Raw genomic sequence first — 26008 nt, 5'->3', positions numbered from 1 at the left:
AGATCATATGGTTGTCTGATTCAAAATGGCCAAAACCAGTCCATTTCAGCTCACTAATGCCGAGGATATCAATCTTTATGCGTTCCATTTCCGTTTTGACAACTTCCAATTTTCCTAGATTCATACTTCGTACATTCCATGTTTCGATGATTAATGGATGTCTGCTGCTGTTTCTCCTCAATTTGAGTGGTGCCCCATCAGCAAATGGAGGTCTCAAAAGCGTTACCTTATCCATATGAGTAAGGATGGGTTTAATCTGATGATGCAGCTCTTTCCCAGTCCTATTTTGAGAGCCTTCTAACCTAACTGGACTATTCATAAAGTTGCACAGTAATGAATCAAACAGTGTTTCTTTGCTATTCATAAGGTTTTCCCTGGCCAATTCTTTGAGAAGTGGACGGCCTCTTCCTTTTTCCTAGTCTGTCTCAGTCTGTAAGCTGGGCTGATACCTGTGCACCACGTGCATCCTGCTGGGTTTGAAACACCAGTGGCTCAGCCTCAAAACTCACATCAACATGTCACCATGGTAGGACAAACCGATAGACAAGTTTGTCTCTGTGTTGCAAACCTCTCTTACCATGGAAATTTGAATTTTATGTAATTTTCATGTAGTATTGTTCTTTTGATGCTTTTCAAGCATCTAAAAATGTTAAAACCATTCTTAGGTTCTAGGCTGTACAAAAAAACTAAGGTAAGCTAGATTAGCCATACAAATTATATAGCAAAGCAGAACATTAGTATTCCACAAATGACATTAAATATGAAGATTATATTATTTAAGTCATATTCAGACTGTGAGGAGTTCAGAAATAGCATAAATACACTTTCTCAATTACTCAGTTTCCCTCTACTTACAGAAAAGGATCAAGACTTACATGATTCCTAAGATGCTTTCTTCTGGTGGCATAATGCCTAAAGCACTTGACTGCTAACCAGAAGGCTGGCAGTTCAAACCCACCAGCCTCTCCTTGGAAGAAAGACTGGGCAATCTATTTCTATAGTGATACCACCTTGGAAACCCAAGGAGGGGTTGCTGAGTCGGATATGACTCGATGGCAGTGAGTTTGGTTTTTTGGCTTTGTTTTCACTTACTTTAAGATGACCAAAGAGGTAAAGTGAATTGCCTAAGACTGTCCTAAATATGGTAGTCACTTTCCACATGTGGCTACTCATATTTAATTCAATTAAAATTAAAGTTCTTTTCGTTACTAGCCATACTGGACAGCACAAAAATAGAACATTTCCATTATCACAGTAAATTCTTTTGGATAGCACTGGATCAAGGTCACACAATGGATTAACAACAGTGTCAAGACTAAAGTACAAACTGGGAAACTGATTAAAGATATGGATTTCCTCTCCACGAAAATATAGGTCTACATGAAATTTTATATATTAATTCAGGGAATTCACAAAAATTTTTCGAGGAGTGAAAGAAAAAGTATTTTACTGAGAATAATACAGGTTGAGCTGGGATGTACTAATAAAAATACAGAGCACTCAGAAGTTCAAGGGGAGAGAGGGGTCTATATACATAAAGAGAAAAAAGGATAGGTAAGAGTTAATTATTGATTATAGGTAAGATCAACTTCAGATTGAAGTCTTTTGAAATTTAAGGGTTGGGTTGGCCACTTGTCTGGGAGAGAGTGGGTTACCACAAAGGTGAGTAGCTTCAGCTGATTTGGTTATACATGACTGTAGTGAGGGACACATCCCCCTCTGTCCCCAAGAAACCATTACTATCTTGTCACATTCTTTCCAAGAACAAATGGTTTACATCCTGATCTTCTGCCTCCTAGGAATGAATGCATATTGGCCCTGTTATTCTTATGTCTGACATTAATGCCTCCATACAATCTAATTTTTAATGTCCATGTAGTATCTGATGTGTGATAATTTAGTTAAAACAATTTACTTCTAATTTCTTTCATAATTGCAAACAATGCTATGAAAAACATCTTTATAGCTGTAGCTTGGCTTGCGCATATCCATTTATCAGGCTAGAATAACAGAAACAGAGAAAGCCAGAAGCAATGTTAACAGACAACAATATTCTTCCCAAAGGCATGCTGCGGAAAGTGGTGTAACAACCACTTCTTTGAAAGACTACTTTCTTATTCACTGAGAAACTTTTGTTCCCTAAAACCACAGACTATCAGAAACTATGACATTTGAAATTGCACTAGTAAGATGAAAGATCCCACTTTTTCCTGAAGGATCTAAGTCACTTATTTTTTTTTAATTGTGATTTGGGTGAAAATTTACAGAGCAAATTCACTTTCCATACAGCAGTTCACATACACTTTGTCTCATGACAATGACCACAATTTACCACAATGCAACATCTCACCTCCTACTTGCTCCCGATAGTTACCTCTTCCCTGTGTCCATCCCTCCATACACTCCTGCCCCCTGAGCTGTCTCCCTGTGCATAAACAGCCCTTCTTTCTCCCATGATTGTTCTCTCCAAGGAGTGTATCTACCTCAGGTAAATGTTCAACTCATATGCCTGTCTATTGTTTGGCTGGAAGCCACAAGCGTGGGTTCAATTCCAGATCTGAAGGGCAGCGAGGGGCCATAGCTTCAATGGTTCCACCAGGCTCTATCAGACCAGCAAACCTGGTCCTCCCTTTTTATTTTCTCCAAATGATTTTGAGTTTTGTTTCACATTGTTCTCCCTCTCTATCCAGGATCTCCTACATATATCCCCTTCCAAGTGGTTGACAGTAGTAGCCAGGTACCATCTAGTTCTTCTCGTCTCATAGTCGTATAGGCTGCAGAGGATCTAAGTAACTTTTAAGACAGATAAGCAGCCCGGATTTACATCTCAGATGCAGATCTTAAGATAAACACTCATATATCTCGTTGCTGTTGTGTGCCCCTCTTTCTGACACTATAGGACAGCAGGCTTTTCTAGGCTGTAATCTTCACAGGTGCAGACCCCAACTCTATTCTCCCATGGAGGAACTGGGTGAGTTTCAACCACAGACCTCAGCATTTGAGCATCTAACCACTGCACAACCAGGTCTCCTACATCTCTCTTAACTTTATCGTTTCCAAGAAAACAGAAACTCAGGTCTACTTTGCAGTCCAGACTTGAAATTGACTCCTTTGCAGAGCCCTTGGCAGAGTTTACTTGGAGCCTACCAAAACATTACTTCATTGAAATTTCACCTAACTTGTATCTTTCCTCAGAATCCTACAATAACTCTATGCTTTTCCTCTGTTTGGTGAAATACTCCATGGTGATTCTTTGAGGTTCTGATGGGCACCATAAATATGCGGTGTTCTTACCAGTGAAATTATTGGCTTAAAGGATATTCAGAATTTTAAGGTAAGACATATTCTTCAAAGGTTGTACCAATTTATAACATAACCATGAAGTAAATTTTATCATAAAGATTTTTTTTCCAAATTGGAAAAACAATGCTATTTTCTTGTTGATTTACTTTAAATTTGATTAATGAGTAAGGCCAAATATTATTTTCATGTTTACTTGTCATTTTTACTCCTCCTTTTGTAAAGTACTAGTCTGTATTTTTGTCCCTTTTTTTAGCCAGTGTGTTCATCTTTTCTTACTGGTTTATAAGAATTTTTCATTTATTAAAGGTTTTAACATCTTTGTCATTTTGTAATTATTTCTATCTAATGTGTGTTTTCTTCCTTAAACTTAGTTTCTGGTTTTATGTATTTATTTATTTTTTTTAAGTTTTGAGAAAGCAAAACTGACATGCTGCTCTGTTACAATTATGAAGTATGCTTATCATTCCTCCAGTCACAGGGCTCCAAGATAAACAAGCCAAACAATTCACCCTGTCCAGTTTCAGTCTCCAAAGTAAATGAACCCTGAATTTCCCATGAGTAACTGATACTCAAACAAAACCAGCTTTAACTTAACTTCTAAAATATTAATGTCTGAAAACCAAAACAAAAACCAAACTCACTGCTGTTGAGTCAATTCTGACTCATAGCGACGACTCCTTGGGATTTTGAGGCAGTATCTCTACAGAAATAGACTCCCTCAGTCTTCCTTCAGAGGAGTGAGTGGCTGGTGGGTGTGAAGCACCAGCCTTCTGGTTAGCAGTCAAATGCCTTAGGCACTACACCACCACAGCTCCCATGTAAAAAACCTTTGCAGATAGCAAAGGTGAAAAACTGCTGTATTAACCATCATGAAAAAACTACATTCGCTGCATTTTTCAAAAATTCATAAGCCATTCCTTTTAAATTTTAACTCCTTTGCAAGATCTCTTTGCAAACATATTCTTTTGTAATTGCTTTGAGCTCTCCTTAATAATTTTCAATTTCTATGTAATTAAATATCCTTTCCATCATCGGTTCTGCCTTTGGTGTTATGCTTTAAAAAGTTGCTCCTCACATTAAGATCATGTACCTTCTTTAAATCACTTTTGGGAACTGGATGAGGTATGAAAAAATAAAACACACTAAAAACACTGTTTAACTTAAGTTCCTATATTACTGTTTTATATAACTTTAGAGCTAAAGTGATCTTAGATTATCTGTACAAATCTACCATCACATATGAGACAACCAAGACCCAGGAAATGGACTACTCGAAGATACATGGCTAGTAAATGGCAAAACCAGGGTTATAATCTTAGTCTTCTGGCTACTAATCAATGCTCCCTGCAGTAAATTTGGATGTCATTCTCTCTACTATGTTGTTGTTATGTGCCGTCGGGTTGGATCCTATAGGCAATAATAATCTAATACAAAATTATTAAATGATAGTAATCTCTGATTACTGTGACACCTAAAATTACATCAGGATTGAAGACAATACAATCAGTCTTGTTATAATATTTGTTTTGAAAACTACATTTTAGTATGACTGACATATTAGGAAAACAAGCTCAGGATAACATGTATTTCACCCTTGTTCATGTGTGATGTCACTCATGATAAACACCAGGTGCATGAAGAAAATTACACCTAGTTAAAGGAGCTCTGGTGGCGTAGTGCCTAAGGCACTTGACTGCTAACCAGAAGACTGGCAGTTCAAACCCACCAGCCACTCGTCACAAGGAAGATGGGGCAATCTACTTCTGCAGTGATACTGCCTCGGAAACCCAAGGAGGGGTCGCTGTAAATCAGGTCCAATTCGACGTGACATAACAACACCACCACCACCACCACCTAGTTAAACTGAGCTGTATACAAATAAACACACACATACACCTCAGACATCCATTAGCTACTTCATTCAGTTCACCATGTGTATTTGAAGTCATACACATGCACACTGGTTTTATAATTTCCTCCTTCCACTATCTCATAATAACTTACAAACTGTAACCTTCTTCACATTCATGTCCACAGGCAAATTTCAGATCTTTTACAAGGTAAAATGTCATAATTACTATAATATTTATGTATTTCTTAACCATTTAACATGAGTCAAATAGCACAACTATTTTTTAGGCACCTTTTATTCTGAACGTGTCACTAATGAAGTTTCTGAGTGTTGTGGCCTTAACTCCTTATTTCTTGTAACGCGTATAGTTTTTATTGCATGATTTTTGCATATCACGGTGATATTTAGGAGCACATATATTGTGTTATAACAGAAAGGCTTTGATTTCATTAGTTACAATGGTTTTATATAGAATGGTATTTTTTAGTTTTCCAAAGAAGAGGGAGATAAACAAGGTTCCCATGTGTATTAAGGAATTTACCCTTAATGTCCTACTGCATTTTATGAAGTTTTAATAACAGCAGCAGTAACAACAAGCTGTATCACTGGCACTCTTCCATGAACAGTGAATAAGAAGCAAGTTCAGAGTTGAAAGGTCTATAAAATCAACTTTATCATCTCCAGTTATTCAATTTAAAAGCCTGTTTTGGTGTTCAAGTATAGTTTACAAGCTATAGACTAAATAATGTTCTAAAATAATTTAAATGTACTTTATTATTTAAATGAGACAGGATGGTTTAGTAGAAAGAACCACCAATCAGAAAATAAAAGTTTTAGTCCAGGATTAGGTATTAACAGTGTACATGGAATCCAGTATTTTATTGGCAAAAGATAAACTAGATTGTATTTATCGATTCTTTTAGTAGATATTTATGGAGCACTTATTATGTGTTGGCACTATGCTACGCAGGGGACATAAGCACATGTAAAACATATGGACGATATCTTCATGCCAACAGTCTAAGAGGAAAGCAAACAATCAAATAATTATAATCATATACATTACAATTTATAAGTGCCCTCAAGGAAAGAAACTGGCTACTATGAAGACATGTAGTAGGGGGATTTGATCTAGAGAAGGTGGCTGTTGTTTAGTTGCCATCGAGTAGATTTTGATTCAGGGTGACCCCACGTGTACAGAGTAAAACTGCTCCATAGGGTTTTCAATGCTGTGATCTGTCTTCCGAGGTGCCTCTGGGTAAGTTCAAACCACCAACCTTTTGGCTAACAGTCAAATGCTAGACTGTCTGTGTTACTCAGGGACTCAAGGTAAAAACTGAACAGAAATCCCAGGCAGAGTAAACAGTATGTACAAAGGGAAAGGACTGAAAGAACAAAAGGATGACTAGTACAAAGAGAGCAAGGGGAAACGTGAATATGAAAGAGCTAGAAAAGTAAGACAGATTGGATTACGGAGCCTTACGGACCCTGTCTAAATCATGAGATGGAACCTACTCGATGGCAGTGAGTTTGTTTTTTTTGGTGAAGTCATCAATAGTTAGCCTGAGAACTAAACAAAGCTTGGTAAAGTATATCTTTAAAGTGTTTTATGCAAAAGGGCTGAAATGGGCAGGTTTACATTTGGAAATGACTGGGCTCTGCTCTAAATTTCTATGATTCTAAAGCTGCAAGGTAAGAAATATATATGCAATTGCTGGTGGTCACTGGGATGGGAAAAGCAATATCAATATCATGTTGTCTATAATTTTAAAAACAATTTACAGTCTTTCATTGTAACTATTTTGACATATTTCATACCTATAACTTATGCATTTTCGTGTTCTTGTTGATCTCCTTTCAAGCAAGTTCACTTTGGATTTTTTTGAATCTTTTTTCTTTTCTTCTTGATCTTCAGAAAAATCTGGCTCCTGGTTTAAAAATAGTAAGTATATAGGTTATTATTCATGGCAGAACAAAGTTTCCTGGAATTATTAGTTTTCTATCTATATATAGGCAGCACACATGAAAGGTCCAAAAAATTTGAGATGATCTCCCAAAACAAAATAATCATGGTAATCTGAAGTATACAGATTAAAAAGAATTCTGATGATCAATGGATGAAACACTTCTGTATTGAAATTCTTAAACTTCTGTGAGTTTATAATTACATCTTTTAGAACCACTACAATGTTTTGCCATCAATACATCTTTTTTAACACATAATTAAATTTAATACACAGTAGAAGATATCACAGAAGGAAGACTGGGCAATCTACCTCTGTAGAGATAATGTTTCAGAAACCCAAGAGATATGTTGAATGAATGAAAAGAAAAATACATTTAAAAGGAGAGAGGAATATGATACTGAAGGAAGATAGCTAAACAAAACATAATTCATATTTCAAGTTATGAATTAACCTTGAATGAAAGTACTTATAAAACTCGGAAAATTTCTTAAACAAAAGTTACATAGTTTTTAACCTTCTTAATTATAAACTAGACTAGTAAATGATATCCCTTCAAAACAACCAAACTGTGAATAAGAATACAAGTGGAAGTTTATGTTTTCCTCCTAAAGCAGGGAATTGAAAATGAGAAATCTCCCTGAAATATTCTTTAGTCATTTTACATAAACAGAACACAAAAATCTAAAAACAAATTACTCAATTTAGTATAATAAGAATGAAACATATATTCCAAATGTATAAGCTATAAATTTGGTTTGGATATGATTATACATTTCTGGACTATCTCTATACACATTATTTCAATCAGAGAGAGTAATTTTTTTTTCCCTTTTAAAGCCTGAATTTTTATTTTTAATAAAACAGGTATTATATATTTAAAACTACTCCAATTATATAATGTGGGTTTAATTTTAGAACAATTAAGATATTTACTCCTTTAAAAATACTACAAACCAGAAACTTACCTGTGGAGGAATGATGTTTTCAATACTGATACCCACATACACCAAGCGTTCCTTCCTTTAGATGAAAAACAAACATACAAACAAAATTAAAAATTAAATTCTTAAGAAAATATCACTAATTCAGCCAATACTAAAATTAGGATTGAGTCACAGACATGTTGGCTATTACCTAAAAACCTTAATATAGTAACGTAATCTCTATGGGAGGCTATTTCCTTAAGTTATGAAGATTATAGCTTTAGAAGTTATATAGGGGAAATAAAACCTGTCTAAAGACAAAGAAATTTCATGAAAAGAGTTATGTTGTGATTCACTGATGATATGATTAAATGGAACCATCTTTGTTAGGACAAAAGAGATCTTTGTTATGTTGGAAGTTTTCAGTAATTATGCTTGCATATACACAGGTATAATCTCATAGTAATGAATATCACTATAAGAAAAAGAATTCTGGGTAACAAAACTCTATCAAGATCCCAGTGAATGACACTAAGACTGTCATTTTTTTCTCTAGAAAAGAATAAAACTAAGACAGCCATATGGCTCTGCACTCTGGGGTGCCAATCTGATGCTAAGCTTAGGGCCAGTTAAGGCTTCTGCAGGAAATGAAGGATTTTGGACCACTGATGACATCTCCGTAATTTCATTTCCAAGAAACACATCTTTGTTGATTTTAATTCAAAATATTTTACATAATAAATAGCTTTATGAAACAAGGATATATTCAATTAAAAAATGACAGTTATAATTCTTAAATGGCATGTGTTATACTGAACTGAAACAGTAATCACTCTTCATTCTTTAAAGAGTGCTTGTAGTGCTATGGTTAAAGCACTGGGCTGCTAACCAGAAGGTCGGCTGCTACCTACCAGCTGCTCCAAGAGAGAAAGATGAGGCAGTCTGCTTCTCTAAATATTTACAGCCTTGGAAAAACCTTGTGGGGTAGTATTACTCTGTCCTATAGGGTAGCTATGAGTCGGAATAGATTTGATCGTAGTGGGTTTGGTTTCCTTGTTTTCTTCCTCTTTGTACCAGTACTGTCCTTTGAAACATTCAGCTGCTAACCAAAAGGTCAGCAGCTTGAAACCACCAGCCACACTGCAGGAGAAAGATGAAGCAGTCTGCTGCTATAGGGCTACAGCCTTAGAAACCCTACAGGGTAGATCTACTTTATTCTACAGGGTTGCTATGAGTCACAATCAACTCGAAGACAGTGGGTTTTTGTTATATTTGGTCCTTTACAGAAGGACATGAAGGCATCCAGTTGCATAGGTCCTTCAGAACTCATCTGCCTTACAGACTCTTGGATCTGCTAACAAGAATTTTATGCTCTTTCTACAGACAGGATATGAAGCTATTAAATAAAAATTGACATGTAAGAAAATGATAAAAATGATTTTAATCAAAATCTGATAAAAGTAAGTACAGTTAATGAACTGAAAACTAGGAAAGACAGGATCAGTGTTAGGTGGAATTAACAGGGAAGACTTCATGGATGTTAGAACTTGAGCTATCTGTTATTAAATATGTTTGACACATAGGTGTCCTTATAATAACCAATTTTATTGATGCATCAGTTTCCTGCTTTCCACCTAAAATTTTCTACTTTCACCTGGCCATTATTATTCTTCCTAATTCAGTTTGACAAAAATTTATCCACTTTCACCACATTAGGCCACGATTTATATTTGGGTTGGGACTCCAAAGGTGAATAAGACATGGTACCTGCCCTCACAATTATTTACCTGATAACAGTCTACTACAAACAGGGATCATGTAACCTTGGAAAAGCAATAGAGTAATTATGATTGAAGAGCTGAAAATTTGGGAAGGTTATAAATAGGCAGTAACATTTAAACAGCATCTTGAAGGTAGGTACACTTTCTCATCACATGATTTTCTTCCTCAGTAGTCTTGATTATCTTTACTAACTACAGCAACTGAATGATTATACTAGAACTGTATCCAATTACTGTTCTCTCTTTTCACTGTCTATCACTTCCTCCATGTCTTTACTCTCCTTCTTATGCGTAGTCCATCATCATAACAATCTTTGATTAAATTCAATTCTCTGCTTAGTAAAACACCAGTAATAAGTTATTCTGGAATAGCAGTGCTGTTTGAATTCCCAAATAACTTCTGCCATCAAGCTCTGGAAGGGATATTTACAAATCAGAAATAAGATGAACTTTGAAACACCAGATTTCATGTAACACCACAGTTTCAGGCCTGTAAACAGTTGCTGTTACTCACTAATTACTCAGTGACACATCCCTTTTCTCTAACATACTGTAGCGTCTTCTAAAGTTGTTGTTTTCGATTCCTACTCACAGTGACCCTACATGTGCAGAGTAGAATTGAGCAATAGGATTTTGAAGGCTATGATCTTTTGGAAGCAGATCCAACGTGCCTCTGGGTAGATTCAAACCGTCAACTTCAGCTAGCAATTGAGTGTGTAACTGTTTATGCCATCCAAGGACTCCAGTAAAAACAGCATGGAGTGCAGTTCTACTCTGACACATGTGAGGCTGCCATACTTTGTAAATGACTCAACAGCATTGGGGAGGAGGAGTAGTAGTAGTAGGCAAAAATTTCCCAGCAGCCTTTTCCACATAGAAATGGTGTAAACATCATGAGCCTCCAAAGAATAAGCAAACAGAGGCCTGAAGTATCAGAGGAAATTCTTATTGGTTTACTTCTTTGGCCTTAGGAGATAATACATTTTCTTTAAAGGTCTTAAAGTGATACTATTAGCTATCTACATATAACTAAATCAAATCAGCTTTAGGACATGGGAAAACTGCTCATTTTTCAGGAGGCCAGGTAGATTTCAGAAAGATTGAGGCAGAGAAAAATTTACTTTTTAACTGTGATTTAAATTGAAACATCTTTAGTTATATTTTTTTAGTGTCAAGATTAAAAACAGGGAGGGAAGTGGAGGGAAGACTACAAAAATTTTTTTAAATAATAAAAAAAAAAGTTAAAAACAGCAGAAACTCTGCACATCAAAATAGTCCTAATAATTCTACATAGGAATGTTTTTTAAATTTTTAAAAAATATCCTTGGAAGATATAGCAAATATTTAAGACACAAGTTGTTTCTAGAAATAACCCAGGATTTCCAAATACAAAGGTTTCTAGATATCTGATTTACAAAACTAAGTTTTATCTCCTAATCAACTTTAGAGGTTACTTTGCCTCCAAGAAGCATCCCTAAACCAGAGAACTCGGACTGAGTAGTAAAAAACCAAGTTCCGCAGGCTGAACCCATTTTTAGCACTGGGTAGAATGAGTGGATTAGGGAATGACCTGACTACCTTAGGGAAGCTATATTCTGAAGGACAGACTATGCCCCACGGTATAGAAGTTAAATAGCAGAACTGAAGGTAATGAAGGCAAATGGAAGTAATAAGACTAGCGAGGAGACAATGATTCGATTTTCTCCTACTAAGCTATTATACAAATGGGCATCAAGTCCTAGTGATCAGTCCTCTGAAAAGTCTCTCCAACACCTCCACCTTATTATCATCACGACTGCCCCAGTTCTAGCCTCATCAGCTCTCAGAGACTCTTCACTACAATGACCCCAAATTCCAAATTGCTTTGGAAAAAAATAAAGGAGTTGCTAGTTCCTTCTTATTGTTCCCACAGCAAGTTTTCTGAAATAAAGTTCTAATTATGCATGTCCCTCCTTTGATGGCTCCCTGTAGAGAATAATTCAAATTCCCAAACCTGGTATGCAAATCTGTTCACAACTTGCCTCAAATGCTTTTATAGATTAGTCTCCTACTACTTTTCTACTGTCACTTTTACAACTGACATTGCTAACACTTGTGTTCTCTGCCAGAAATGTCCTTCACCAGCAAATTTACCTGATAACCCCTTACTTATTTTCCTTTATCTTCTCTGATAACTCAAACCACAGGAGAACTAAAATATCCCTCCAAGATGTGTCTGTATTGCCTTGAATACACCTTGTTTATTCTTATTGTATCACTGGTTTATACATCTGATTCTCTGAAAAAACGTTAGCTTCATGTAAAAAAAGAAAAAGTGCTGTTGAGTCTAATCCGGCTCATAGCGACCCCTCCTTGGGTTTCCGAGGAGGTATCACTACAGAAGTAGATTGCCCAATCTTTCTTCCAAGGGGTGTCTAATGGGTTTGAACCGCCAGCCTTCTGGTTAGCAGTCAAATGCCTTAGGTACTATGCCACCAGTGCTCCTAGCTCCATGTAAGCAAGAGCTTTATTTTTTCAGTTTCATACCCAGCAGGTGGGAATTAATATTTAGTAACAGAGTATCAAAGAAGGTACAAATAAGTAAAAGTTATTGTCTTGATTTTGAGTCCCTATTAGAGATTAGGCCCAATTCTAGTCTTACCTCTTCCAAGAGACCTTCTGCAACTACAATGGACCACACTACAGTGACATGTTGAAAAGGAAGGCAGGCTTTCACCTGTTAATGCTACCCACCAAAAGAGATGACATAGATAAGTAACTCTAAACCAGGTTTTATAGTTTTCTCATATTTTCTACAATAATTAGTTATGTATACTTCTTCCAGGAGCTCTGGTAGCATAGTGCCTAAGGCACCTGACTGCTAACCAGAAGGCTGGTGGTTCAAACCCACCAACCACTCCTCGGAAGGTTGGGCAATCTACTTCCGTAGTGATACCACCTCGGAAACCCAAGGAGGGGTCGCTATGACTCAGGTCTGACTCAACGGCACATAACAACAGCAACAACAATACTTGGGTCAGTATTTATTCAGAGTAGGTTCAAATAAATGCTTTAGATCGGGGTCAACAAACTTTTCCGTAAAGGGACAGAAAATGAATATTTTAGTCTTGGCAGGTTGTAAGGTCTCCATAAATCATTTCCGCCATATCAGCATAAAAGCAAACAATACATAATAGACACTATGTAAATAAAAAAATATGACTGTGTTCAAATTAAGCTTTATATATCAACAATGGAATTTGAGTATCATATCATTTTTACACACCATAAAATAATACTCTTGTTTTGAATTTTTAAAATAATTTAAAAACATAAAAATCATTCTTAGTTCTTAGGCCACACAAAAACAAGCATTTGGGTCAAGGGTTTGCCAAACCTTGCTCTAGATGGACACATTAATCTGTACTGGAAGAAAATTATTCAAATACTAATAATGCATATAGCAATACCTTCGTTCAGCACGCTCTTTCTTCTTTAAGGCAACATCCAAATCTTGTAACTGTTCCTCTAATTTCTCACACAGCAATTTCTGAAGAATCAAAATACATGCCATTTCTTTATGAACAAAAACTTTTCCAACATCATTTATCAGCTGAACATTAAGCTTATGGATATTTTGTAACGAAAGCTGGTAAGAGGTGGCATTGTGAGTAAACATGTAATAAGTCTTCCTTGTGTGTTTAACTAGGAGCGCAGGTGGTGTAGTGACTAAGGCATCTGACTGCTAACCAGAAGGCTGGCAGTTCAAACCCAACGGCCAATCCTTGGAAGGAAGGTTGGGCAATCTACTTCTGTAGAGATACCACCTCAGAAATCCAAGGAAGGGTTGTTGTGAGTCGGATCTGACTCGACGGTGGTGAGTTGGTGGGTTTTGTTCGTTTGTTTTTGGTTTGTGTTTAATTAAAGAAGTGCTTTACAGGATCCACTGAATAAAATTGAGCATATCATCTTTTAAATAAAGCACATGTTAGAAAAACTTAAAGTATTATCAAAAACAGATATATATGTCTATTCTGCTGGCAGTAATTAACGTTTAAAATAGTATTTGGTTCAACATGTGTAAGTAACAGTAACTGTAATTAAAATAAAAAGTATTCCGAGACATTTTTAAGGAAGAAGTTATATGTACAGTAAAATATAATACAATGGTGCCAATTAACTATTTTTTAAAAAGACAATGGAAAAAATTTTACAAAACACAACTACATGATTATTGGGTCAAAACAGAGCCAAACAAAGTAACTGATAAAGTTAAGCTGAACTCCAGAAGTCCACTTCATTGAGAAATGAATAAAGCCCATTACACCTTTAAAGCAAAATTGACATGTGACACTGGGCTCAGTGACAGAAAGTTCTCCATGGGCACTATGCACAGACACAAGTTGTTCTTCAACTTTAAAAGAAACTTACCTAAATCAAAATCTAGGATATATATAATCTATGGTTCAACTAAACCTAGTAATATCATTTAAAAAACTACTGTTAAAAGAAGTAAGCACTATTTACAAACTGCTTTAAATATTAAAGATACCTGGTGGGTACCAAAAAGTATAATTAATTTGAGTATGATATCAAGGACAATTTGGTCAGAAAAAGCAGAAGTGGGCTGGGTCATACATGTTGGCAAGGTGGGCAGAACCATTCTCCATCGGGAATGATCATAAGAGGAGGGCGGAGGCAGGCCGTGTGGTATCCACTGTCACAAGAATCACACAGAAGTATCTGAAATAAAACACAGACTAATGTCAACCTAATTTTATGACTAAAATGCAACAACACTTTAAGTTAAAAAGATAACATTCAATATTTTTTAGTAATATATGGTAAAACACTATTTGCATAAAGGATTTCGTGTGTGTGTGTGTATGTATATGTATATATGTATGTATGTACATATGTATCTGGTTGTTTGACATGCATCTTTTAAAAAATTAAAAAAAAAAAAAAACCCTACAAAAATACTAAATTCCAAATTCTCATGAAAAACACATCCTTCTTGAGCTAATTAGAATCCTTTCATAGTTGCCATATGGCTATTAACAACATACTCAGCAACAAAGAATTTTATAATTTAAGTATCATAAACCACCCTACTAAAACCAAAATCAAACCCACTGCTGTTGGTTTCCAAGGCTATAAATCTTTGCAGCAGCAGACTGTCACATCTTTCTCCCACAGAGCAGCTGGGGGAGTCAAACTGTTGACCTTTCAGTTAGCAGCCAAGGGTATGTTGTGTCACCAGAGCTCCCAAACTACCCCACTACATATAGAATTTTTAAAATACCATTTCCACATTAAAAAGCATTTTAATTACCTATCGGTAAGAAAACACTTAAAAATAATGATTTAAATTTATTCTGCTCTTAAGAATTTGAAAACATTGTAATTTGAGACAGATTTTCTTTAACTTAAACTTTTTATTTTGATTTAATTTTGTATCTACAAAAGAGTTATAAAGGTAGTACAGAGTTCCCATATACACTTCACCCAGTTTCCATCTTATATAACCATGGTATACTTACCAAAACTAAGAAATTAACACTGGCATAATACTGATAATTAAACTGCAGACTTTGTCCAGTTTTTCCAATAATGTCCTCTTTCTGATTCTAAGATCCAGTCCAGGATACTACATTGCATTTAGTTACCTTTCTGTCTTGTCTTGTTTTTCATTACTTTGACAGTTCTGAAGAATATTATTCAGAATATTTGTACAATGTCCTTCAATTTGGGCTTATCTATTGTTTTCTCATGACTAGACTGGGGTTTGGGTTTTGGAGAAGTATACCACAAAGATGGTATGTGGTGCTCATCACATTGTATCTGGGGATACATGACATCAACGCATGTTGTTAATGGTGATATTAACTTTGGTCATTTGGTTATCACCAATTTTCTCTACCGTTAAGTTACTACTTTTCATTTTTCATACTTTATCCTTGTTAGAAGTAGATAACTCTAGCACATGCTCAACAGAAAGGAAATTAACCTCCACTTTCTAGAAGAAGGAGGAGCAAAGAATCTATGGATATATGTTAAAATCACCAGAATAGTGAAATATTTGGGAAGAAGATCCTTTGAAGCTAAGCAAATATCCTATCTCTTCTTTAAGTTTCACCTACTAATTTTGGCATTCATCAGTCAATCTTGCTGATGGTCTCTTAATGGTAACTTTCTATTTCTGTCATTTCGTTCACATTTGTTATCTAGAATTCTTTTGGGAAAAAAATATGCTCAATTTCACCTCTCCATTCATCCATCCATCCACCTATCTACTTACCTATTTATTTATTTCAGTATGAACTAATGGATTTTTCTTTCTAGATTGTAATCCAAAGTACTGTTTTTATTTTGCTGTTCAAATTGTTCCCGCCATGGACACTGGGAACTCTTTCAGTTGGCTCTTGTGTACTTAGGACTTATCTGTACCCTTTTTTAAAAGATGTACTTCCCAATATTCTGACACTATAAGATGTTCTAGGCTCATCTTAAATCTTCCCTGCCCAAGTTCTAGAATCAGCCATTTCTCAAAAAAGCCCTGGGTCCTTTATTTGAGAATGGTATTAGAAACCAAGATATGGGTACTGGGTGTGCTCATTGTTACTGGGTATCACTGCTTCTCTCAGAAGACAGAACTAAGATATGTATGTATGCCTACCAAGCCAAGAAAACACATGTTTGTATATATGTCTTTATTAAAATACATACATACATATATATATATATATTTATATATATATTTATATATATATTTATATATATATACATATATATTTAAAAAACTAATAAATTAAGGAGCTCTGGTGGTGTAGGGGTTAAAGCACTTGGTTGCTAATCAAAAAGCTCAGCAGTTCAAACCTACCAGCTGTCCCAGGGAAGAAAGATGAAGCACTTCACTTCTGTAAAGATATACAGCCTTACAAACACTATGGGGCAATTCTACTCTGCTCTATAGGGTTACTATGAGACACAATTTACTCAATGTGAATAGTTTATATATATATATATATACACACATACATACACACGTACATGTTGTTGTTGTTACGTGCCGTCGAGTCGGACCCGACTCATAGCGACCCATCCTTGGGTTTCCGAGGCAGTATCACTACGAAGTACATTGCCCCATCTTCCTTCTGGTGAGTTTGAATCGCCAGCCTTCTGATTAGCAGTCAAGTGCCTTAGGCACTATGCTACCAGAGCTCATGCATGCACGTGCACGTGCGCACACACACACACACACACAGAGGAACTCTGGTAGCGTAGTGCCTAAGGGACTCGACTGCTAACCAGAAGGTTAGTGGTTCAAACCCACCAGCCATTCCTCCCTCGGAAGGAAGGTTGGGCAATCTACTTCTGTAGTGATACCACCTCAGAAACCCAAGGAGGGGTCGCTATGAGTTGAGTCTGACTCGATGGCACATAACAACAACACATACACATATGTGTGTGTGTGTGTGTGTGTGTGTATAAAAACATGGAAGAGTTAGGGTGTTCAGGCACTATTGTATGTCTATAATATGGATACTGTTCATTTAGGTCAGGTACATACTAGTTCAGGATGGTTTGGAAGGCCACATTTTTTGCATGGTTCATCATCATCTGCTGGGATAGCTTCTTCACTTCCCTTTTCTTCTTCCTCTTCTGAAACTGCAGATGATTTTTCACTGTCAGATGCTTCACTTTCATCATTACTAGAATATTTCCACCTGCCACGTGTTCGAGAACCAGTCCATCGAACTTTACCCTTGGGTTTTACCTTGTATAAAATAAAAAATGGGGATAATTTGATATAATAAAAACTTTATTTGAATAAAATCTCTCTTGACTACAGACATATTACACATCTATTGCAGAATATTTTAGTCAATGCACAAAGAAAATGAAAATCACTAAAAACTCATCCCAAATATACATATTATGAAATTCTAGTAGTATTTTCATTATTTTTTCTATGGCACCACAGTGAACATTCTGTTGTATAATTTTTTTCCTTACTCATAAAATATTCTAACATCACTGCAAATGACAGTTTAATATGCTATCACCTAGCTATATTCATCAAATCCCCCATTAGACACTTAATTCAGTTGTTTCCCATTTTCCCACTTTCATAAATAAGTATCTTTGTGAATATAAATTTTTTATATATACTTAAGTGGTTAGGATAAATTCCTTGAAGAGGATTCTGGGTCAAAAGCCATATATATTTTAAAGGCTCTACAACAGAGCACTGACTATAGTTCACATGTGGTTGTTCAAATTTTAAATCCTATGTTAGAGATTAATTTAAAAATTCTAAATGAGTCAAAACTATATATAAAAATCTATATAAACTTCAAAAATATATTATTCAGAGAATAACTTTACAAAGTTGTAAACTGCTTTTTATTGCCTTGTTTTGTAACCTTTTAATTCATATTACAGGCCATTTCTAAATTGTCATTCCCCAGCAAAGTGCAAAATGATTCTAACAAAAGAGGAAATTTTTTTTAAGATAAAGAATTAAAAATTTAGTACATCATGGAATAAAGAATTGTTTACAGTGAAGGATTATCTGATCATTTAAATAAATTAAAAACAAAACTAGCTATTTCAACTATAACAAGTTCCCACAGGCTAGCCAAAGACCTTTTCTAAGATACTGCTTAAAACAGAAGTGTCATAGAGAATTCTGGCTTTTCCAAGACTAATAATTAAAATGGGGGAAAACAGGCACTCAAATACAGTGGTAAAGAGAGGGTACATTAATAGGGCCTTTTTGGAGAGCAACGAGGCAACAGCTCTTTAAACTTGAAATATACATGAGCCTTGGCCCAGCAATTCCAATTCCAGGAGTCTATTCTAAAGAAATACTCACTCATGTCCAAAAGGATCTTCAATGCAGCACTGCCTGTAATAGTGAAAAATTGGATACAACCTAAATGTCAATCAATAAGGGTGTGGCTAAATAAGCTGAGGTATATCCACACTATGTAATACGGTTGTTGTTGCTGTTGTTGTTATGTGGCCATAAATAAGCAAAAGGTAGACTATACTTAATGAAATGGAAAGAATTCAAAGATACATTGTTAAGTGGGAAACTAGTCAGAAAAATGAACATATTTGATCCAATTAATTTTAAAATAAGTGGATAAATGCTTTTGAATACACAGGTATGTGCATGGAAAGCAGATTGGAAAATATGTACCCCAACTGTTCATAGTGGTTATAACGAGTTCATTTTTTTATACTATAGCCTTGGTACTACTTGACTATATTACAAAGAGAACGTATTCCTAAACTGCCTGAATTTATTTTTTAAAGTTTAAAAGATGACAAGATTATACAGTCTGAAATTTGATACCTGGTGATAACTAGTGAGAAAAAAATAGCTTAAAGGAAGACTGTTTAAAAAAGTTATTTCTAAATGACAACATTTTAGCCAAAAGCAAACAGAGCCAAATATTTCTAATTAAAAACAAAAACTCAAGAATAGGAATTTTACCTTGCTTACTTTAGAATTTGTATCCTTCTCTGTTTTTTTCAAATTTTCCTTTTTGTCTGTTTTTGGCAAAGCTGCTGACTCTTCTTCCACTTCACCTTCACCTTCCCCTCTTTTTTTATCAGCTTTCTGATCTCTAAACTCAGCCACTTTCGCTGTAGGTCTAGATATTCTTGGAGATCTCCTTAAAGTGCGACCCACATTTGCTTTCTCTTCTTCCTTTTCAATTTTCTCTTGCTTCATTTCTGGTTCAAGAATTTTTGAGGGAGAATCTGGTTTCTTCTTCCGACTTGATATCCTAATTGTTAATTTAATGCCCTCTTTCTGCCTCTCAGAGGTTATCTCTCTATTTTCTGAGGCAGTGGTTTCTTCTTCAGGAATCAATTTATACTTGAATTTATTCTTTTGTGTAGAACCCTTCATCTCAGAAGAATCCTCTATGCCTGAGGCCTGGACATTGTTCAGATTATCCATTTTCACCTGCAATGACTCAGAATCTTCCTTCAGAATTTTTGGGTTTGCTGCATCCAGGGACTGCCCTTCAGTGCAACTTGTGCTCTGACAATTAACCACTTCTTTTTCTGAAGCTAGTTTCTCACAAAGGCCAGTCATGTTGGATGGTGAAGCTTCAGCTGCCTCGGGAGAGCCAGGCTTTTCTGATTCTTTTTCAGTACTCCTTGGAACTTCCTCTGGTATTGGGCTCAATCTTTGTGTGTCCTTATCAAGAAAAGTCTTTTTGGACTTCTCTAACTTTTCAAGACATTCTAGGAGTGGTGGGCGCTTATCTTTCTTACTTTTCGGAGACTTCTCTTCAACTTTCATGGTACACGATTCAGTGTCAGATAAAACACTTTTTAGAGAGAGCTCCTTTGCCATCTCAGAAGTCTCAAGAGAAGTTTCCATTTCTGGAGGATCAGGCTGTCCTATTTGCCCTTTCTGACCTTGGTTCTCTGAAACTGAGATTAAATTATCTGTATCTTTCACTACAGGGACCATGTCCTTCTCAATCTCCCCTATTTTCATACTTGTTATGACAGAATTTAAGGACTCTGCTCGATTCCCCTCCAAGATGACATTTTTGTCCTTAGTTGCGCTATAGCTATCTTCCTTTGCATCATACAACTTTGTCTCTATTTGTTCGGTCTTAAAATGTGGAGTTACCTTTTCATCACCAACTTCTCCATTTACCAGTTGTTTCCCTTCAAAGCCCAAAGCAGTAATTGTAGAGATTCTTTTACAAGTCTCTTCTTCTTGTTTTATTTCCTCTTTTAAAAACTCTTTTGTTGGAGTAACTGATTTACACAAAGGTCCTTTGACTGGACTGTCAAAATCATCACTCAGTTTAATTTCTCGCTTTTTCAGCGGTATCTTGGCCTGCTGGTCATTTTTAAGTTTCTCTGTTTCTTCAGTAGACTTCTCAGTTATTTCCTGAGAAGGTTTAACACTGCCACCAAACTCTAGTCTCTCTGGCTCTTGTGCCACCAGTTTCTCCATACTACTTTTAATATCTTTAGGGTCTACTCTACCTTCTTTCAATTCAGCTTTAGAAGGTTTGACATTTTCCTTGAAAGAATCACTTTTTTCCTTGATGATCTTTTTGTCCTCAATTTCTGGCAAAGGTTTTTCTAGCTTCACTATGACTGGCAGTTTCACAAGTTCTTTTTCGTCATCCTTTTCTATTTTCACAGTAGTCTCTTCGAGAACGTTGGGTGTAGAAAAGTTTTCTGAGTCAACTGGCTGCTCATCAGCTTTCATCTTCTCATTTTCTTTCTGTTCCCCTAAAAATCAGAAAAAGTGTAATTACACAAATAGAAGCTTTCAAGGTTATACAATATAAAAAGCCTAATATAATGTTATTGTTGGGTGCTGCTGAGCCAGTTCTGACTCACAGCTACACCATGTGACAGGGCAGAACTGCCTCATAGGCTTCTTTTCACTCTACTGTCTATGGAGGAAGATCACCAGGTCTTTCCCCTATGGAGGTTCTGGATGGGTTTGAACTGCTGCGTTTTCAGTTAGCAGCCAAATGATAAACTGTTGTGCCACGAGGCTCCTTCTTAACGTATATTAACATTTGAAGTTGCTCTCTTAAGAAAGGGTGCTTTGTTACTGTACATGTAATAAAATTTGACAATAAAGAAAATCACAACTCTGAACAACTTCTAGATATTAAAAAACTATTCGTTAGAAAGAATGAGCTCTCTGCTTCAGCATCAGTATTCTCTTTGGCATGCGAATATTTACAAAGTTCTGGTAATTTACTTCAGCTCAAATGATAGCTCAAAAATACAAATCTCATAATACTACATAAGGCAATCCCAACAGACCATATTTGTTTTATAACTGGACAACTGTTCTTCGCAAGTCAATGAGTACTTCATTTCACTGACGTTAACATGAGTATGCCATTGGAAAAATGGTTGTTTTATGTTTTATTCAGATTATAAAACTAATACATATTCTCTACAAAAGAAAGAAAAAATGCTGTACAATCTTACTATCCAGAGGCAATCACTATTAATATTTTCATACTTCCTTCTTATCTTGTACACTTTTCACAACATGGGGGATCATGTTGACTCTCTTCCTTTTTTGCATCAAAACGTTAGTACTTTCTTATGGTATTAAATACTTTTTACAAAATTGAACTTAATGAATATATAACATTCCTCAATATGGTTATACTACAACTTACTTACCAAATGCCATTACTGAACATTTCAGAAATGAGTATTTTACAAAGAAACTTTTTAGGTCTATCTGTCAATTCTTCTTTTTACCATATTGGCTCTAGATTTTCAACTTTTATGGTGGACCTAATAGTACAGATTTAAATATAACAAAAGCCATATTCAGTAAACAGTATACTATCTGAATGATTAGAGATCACATAGATGCTATAAATTTATACTTACAGATTTCAGCACAGTGTTTTCAGAATTCGTCACCTACATTTCCACTTTCCCAACCTACCTTTTCAATACTGAAAAACCTCAATTCCAAGATAGGAATTTCTTTTTAAAATATTGAACAGATTCTTATTAAGGTGATAAACCAGATAGATATATGTTTCATGAGAATAAAAGTGGAATGGATAAACGTGAGGAGATAAAGTAGGACATGCTTTTTTAAAATTAAAGAAATGACAGTGATTATCTAATATGTAAGTCTTCCCTATCCCACATATAAAATATGTCTAGTAAATTCCCATTCATTGAGAAAAATTAGGGTATCAGGAAATCTGATTAAATGAACGTACTAGTTAACAGTTAAAATCTTTAAAAATAACCCCAACCTAACACTAAGGGTTTAATGCACACAATATATTCTTTCTTATATTTATGTTTCAGAAAGCATCTCAGAATCTCACTGTGACACCAAGTAAAATGTCATTATGTTTTTCTTTGGCAGTGGGAAATGAAGAAGGTATCTACAATTATTTGAATTGATTGTGATTTGAATAACAACACAGCAAAATAAAATGAGGAATGATAGTAAGTTCAAAATTTCCAGGCTCGCTAATCGTAATTCACACAGTGGTGTGTCTTTTATCATGTCACAAACTCTCTGATCCTCATTATTTCATCTAATAAAGTAAAGGAATTGAATTAAGTGACCTCAACTATTATTCGTTGCTGTTATTTTATTTTTTTATTCCAAAAATATTCGATTTTTGGTATTTTTGTCTTTGGCTCAGATTTCTTAAAAGAAAAGCATGACAACAATTATCACTTTTTCCCCTACACTACATGAATATGTTCCTAAAACAGCATAGGGAACAGAAGAATCAGGACAAGAAATGAATTTTAAGCACTATCATAATTGGGGAAAAGGTTATTCAGTTATACAAGCATTTTCCCTAAGTATGTCAAAAGGAAATTTTAAGATGCAAGTAAGTTTAAGAGTCATGAAATTTGAATTAACAAAATTTACTTGAAAAATCATAAGGTAGCAGTAACATTTTTTGACCAACTTCAGGTAAATTCAGGGGAATTGTTATCTACTGTAGTTTTTTTTTTTTTTTTTTAAAGCTGATTCATTCATTCACTCAATAAATATTACTGATCATCTACTATGTTCTTCCCTAACCACTCCAACCACAATCATTGTGTAATGAAACATTATTCATTGTTCCATATATATGTTTACAGAGGGAAAGCTATTGCTAATTGCCTACCTAGTATCTATTCTCTTCTTTCTTTATTCACAAAGGCACCAACCTCCCCAGACATCTTATAGGTAAGGGTCATGTGATCCAGTTCTGGCCAATAAAATGTATGAAGAAATCTACCAGATGAGACATACAGGATTCAGATGATCCCGTGTTTTATGCCCTTTCTATCTGTACCCACAATCTGCAAAAAATACACAGAGAAGGAGAAACCAAAGCCTCATGCTAAGGATGGCAGAATATGAAGGGTACTTGTTGGCTTCATGGAGTTGCTACATGAAACCCTGAACTATTCACCCCTGGACTTTTTTACTACAAGAATAAACAAAAAACTCACCCTATTTGAACAAACATGCAGACAATGCGAACCTTTCTGATACATTTTCCCTTCACTTCTGTTGTCTACTACTTCTCCTTTTTTATACTAATCAAAATTAATTCATACACAGTATATTTTGGTCTTGCCATGTACTGGGTAATATATGAGTACATAATACTTTTCAAGGTTTTAATTTCTTTACAGTCTCCTCTTCTAAGATTGCAGAAAGTAGCATGGTGGTTTCAGAGTTCATTCTTACAACTTGGAGACTTTAAGTCCAAATTCAAAGTGCCAGGCTCTAGGGGCTGGGTGAAAGCCCCTCAACCTTGGGCTTCAGCTCTGCCGCCTATGCTCCCGCCCACTAAAGCTGGACGCTTTTCTTCACTCAGCTGCTGGCTGCTGAGACTGACAAACCCAAGGTCAACAAGTAACAAGGCACAGTCCTGATATTACCAAACCACAGAGCAGGCCATTGATTCAAGTCCATTAAAAGTCCCAAGATCGGGAAAGCACGGCAAGCTGCTGAACGATGACTCAGCTACATACAGGGTTCAAATGTGCCATAAGCTAGAGACCTTTCCCAAAGCTGCTTCTTATATATTGAAAGCAGTCCACATCCCTAAAGCAGCTACTCAGCTGCTTGTGGTAGATCCCACCATGGAGTTGACTGCCACCAGTCTCATCAAGGGGAATAACTACCACCAGCTGCCCAGTCACTCAAAACCAGGCCCATCCAAGTTGACATACAACCTTAACTACCACAGGTTGTTAATGACCATATGCAATACTATGTATACAGTTCTCAGCACAGTGGCAGACTTATTAATATTATTACTAATGATCATTGTTATTAGTAAATAACTTCACACCCAGTTTAAATGTCACACCATTTTATAGTTTTTCTGATCCTTTCCCCTAAAATAACTAATTATTCCTATATTTGCATATTACTTTGTATAAACTTGTATTACAGCACTATTACTGAAAATTACTATTATTTATATAAAATCTATCTGTCCTACTATTCTAAGAATTACTCCTTTGGGACATAATCATTGATTCTGTTGACTAAATTGAATAAACTGAAATGGCAAAAAACTCTAGGCTAAATGTTGATAAATAACATCAATATATTTATAGATGTAGTTTTTATCAACAGAAAATTTTTATAAGACTATAAAAAATGCTTAATTAAAAGTTTTTAAAACTTATCTGACCAACTTATAAAGCTGTATTTGAGCATGGACGTGACATTTAACGTATGCTAAGGTATACCACATTGAAGAAGGATTAATGAACACATTTATTTAACAAACCATTTAAAATACAAGAAAAACCTAGATAGACAAAGGGTATGAACAAACAATATGAACACAGAACATGAAATGTTTAAATTCTACTAGCAAAATATTAAAATTCCAAATGAGACTTTTAATCAAACTAGCAAAGTTTTATAGAAGCCCTATTGATGCAGTGGTTAAGTGCTCAATCTACCAGCCATTCCACAGGGGAAAGACGCAGCAATCTGCTGACATAAAGATCTACGGCCGTGGAAACCCCATGGAGCAGTTCTACTCTGTTCTAAACGGTCGCTATGACAGAATTCAAGTTGATGGCAATGGGAAGCTAAGTTTTATCTAGTGACAATGTTCAGAACTTCTAAAAGTACTAGGAAAGGCATATGCTTATACATTCGCAGTGGAAGAATAAATTAGTATACGCATTCAATAACAAATACTTTGTGCTTGCTTTATACCTGTAACTTTCTTTTTTAAAGAAGAAAAATTCTCATAGAGTGATCATTGCAAAAATGTAGTATATAAAACTAAATTTATTACATAACTTCAAATCTAATAAATGAATTGATTTGCATTTCCCCAGTAACTGATGACCTTAGGCATTTTTTCTTGTCTTATAGACCAACATTATCTAACTTACTGTGTTGTGAAAATTGCTCATGCTTCTGCAACTCAAAGTTTCTTCCGGATAGTATCCTAAGTGTCCTTCAGATATGCCTCCCTCCTTTTCTGTGTATGTCCTTATTTTCTGTCATTACAAGATGTTCCAGACTTGTATTTTCCCCCCATTGTCCTGAAATCAATCTCTCTTCTAAGGACTCTCGGTTTCTTTTCCCGTTGTTATTGTTAGGTGCCGTCAGGTTGGCACCAACTCGTAGTGACCCTATACTCAACAGAACGAAACACTGCC

At 35.5% G+C, this 26008-nt stretch overlaps 1 protein-coding gene across 1 annotated transcript in view; it reads right to left on the bottom strand.

Annotated features, from left to right (window-relative positions):
- RSF1 (remodeling and spacing factor 1) overlaps nucleotides 1–26008 on the bottom strand; it is a 210480-nt gene that overhangs the window by 23098 nt on the left and 161374 nt on the right. The window contains exons 6-11 of the mRNA XM_007940900.2: nucleotides 19314–21088; nucleotides 17379–17585; nucleotides 14444–14548; nucleotides 13276–13355; nucleotides 8088–8142; nucleotides 6974–7083 (exon numbers count right to left, since the gene is read on the bottom strand). Coding sequence (XP_007939091.1) covers nucleotides 6974–7083; nucleotides 8088–8142; nucleotides 13276–13355; nucleotides 14444–14548; nucleotides 17379–17585; nucleotides 19314–21088 — 2332 coding nt within the window. The remainder of the gene's footprint in view (nucleotides 1–6973; nucleotides 7084–8087; nucleotides 8143–13275; nucleotides 13356–14443; nucleotides 14549–17378; nucleotides 17586–19313; nucleotides 21089–26008) is intronic.

This window comes from Orycteropus afer, unplaced genomic scaffold (genome assembly GCF_000298275.1).
Source record: "Orycteropus afer afer isolate SDZICR_OR568_19922 unplaced genomic scaffold, OryAfe1.0 scaffold00074, whole genome shotgun sequence".
Lineage (NCBI taxonomy): Eukaryota > Metazoa > Chordata > Mammalia > Tubulidentata > Orycteropodidae > Orycteropus > Orycteropus afer.
This window is presented reverse-complemented; position numbering and strand designations above follow the sequence as displayed.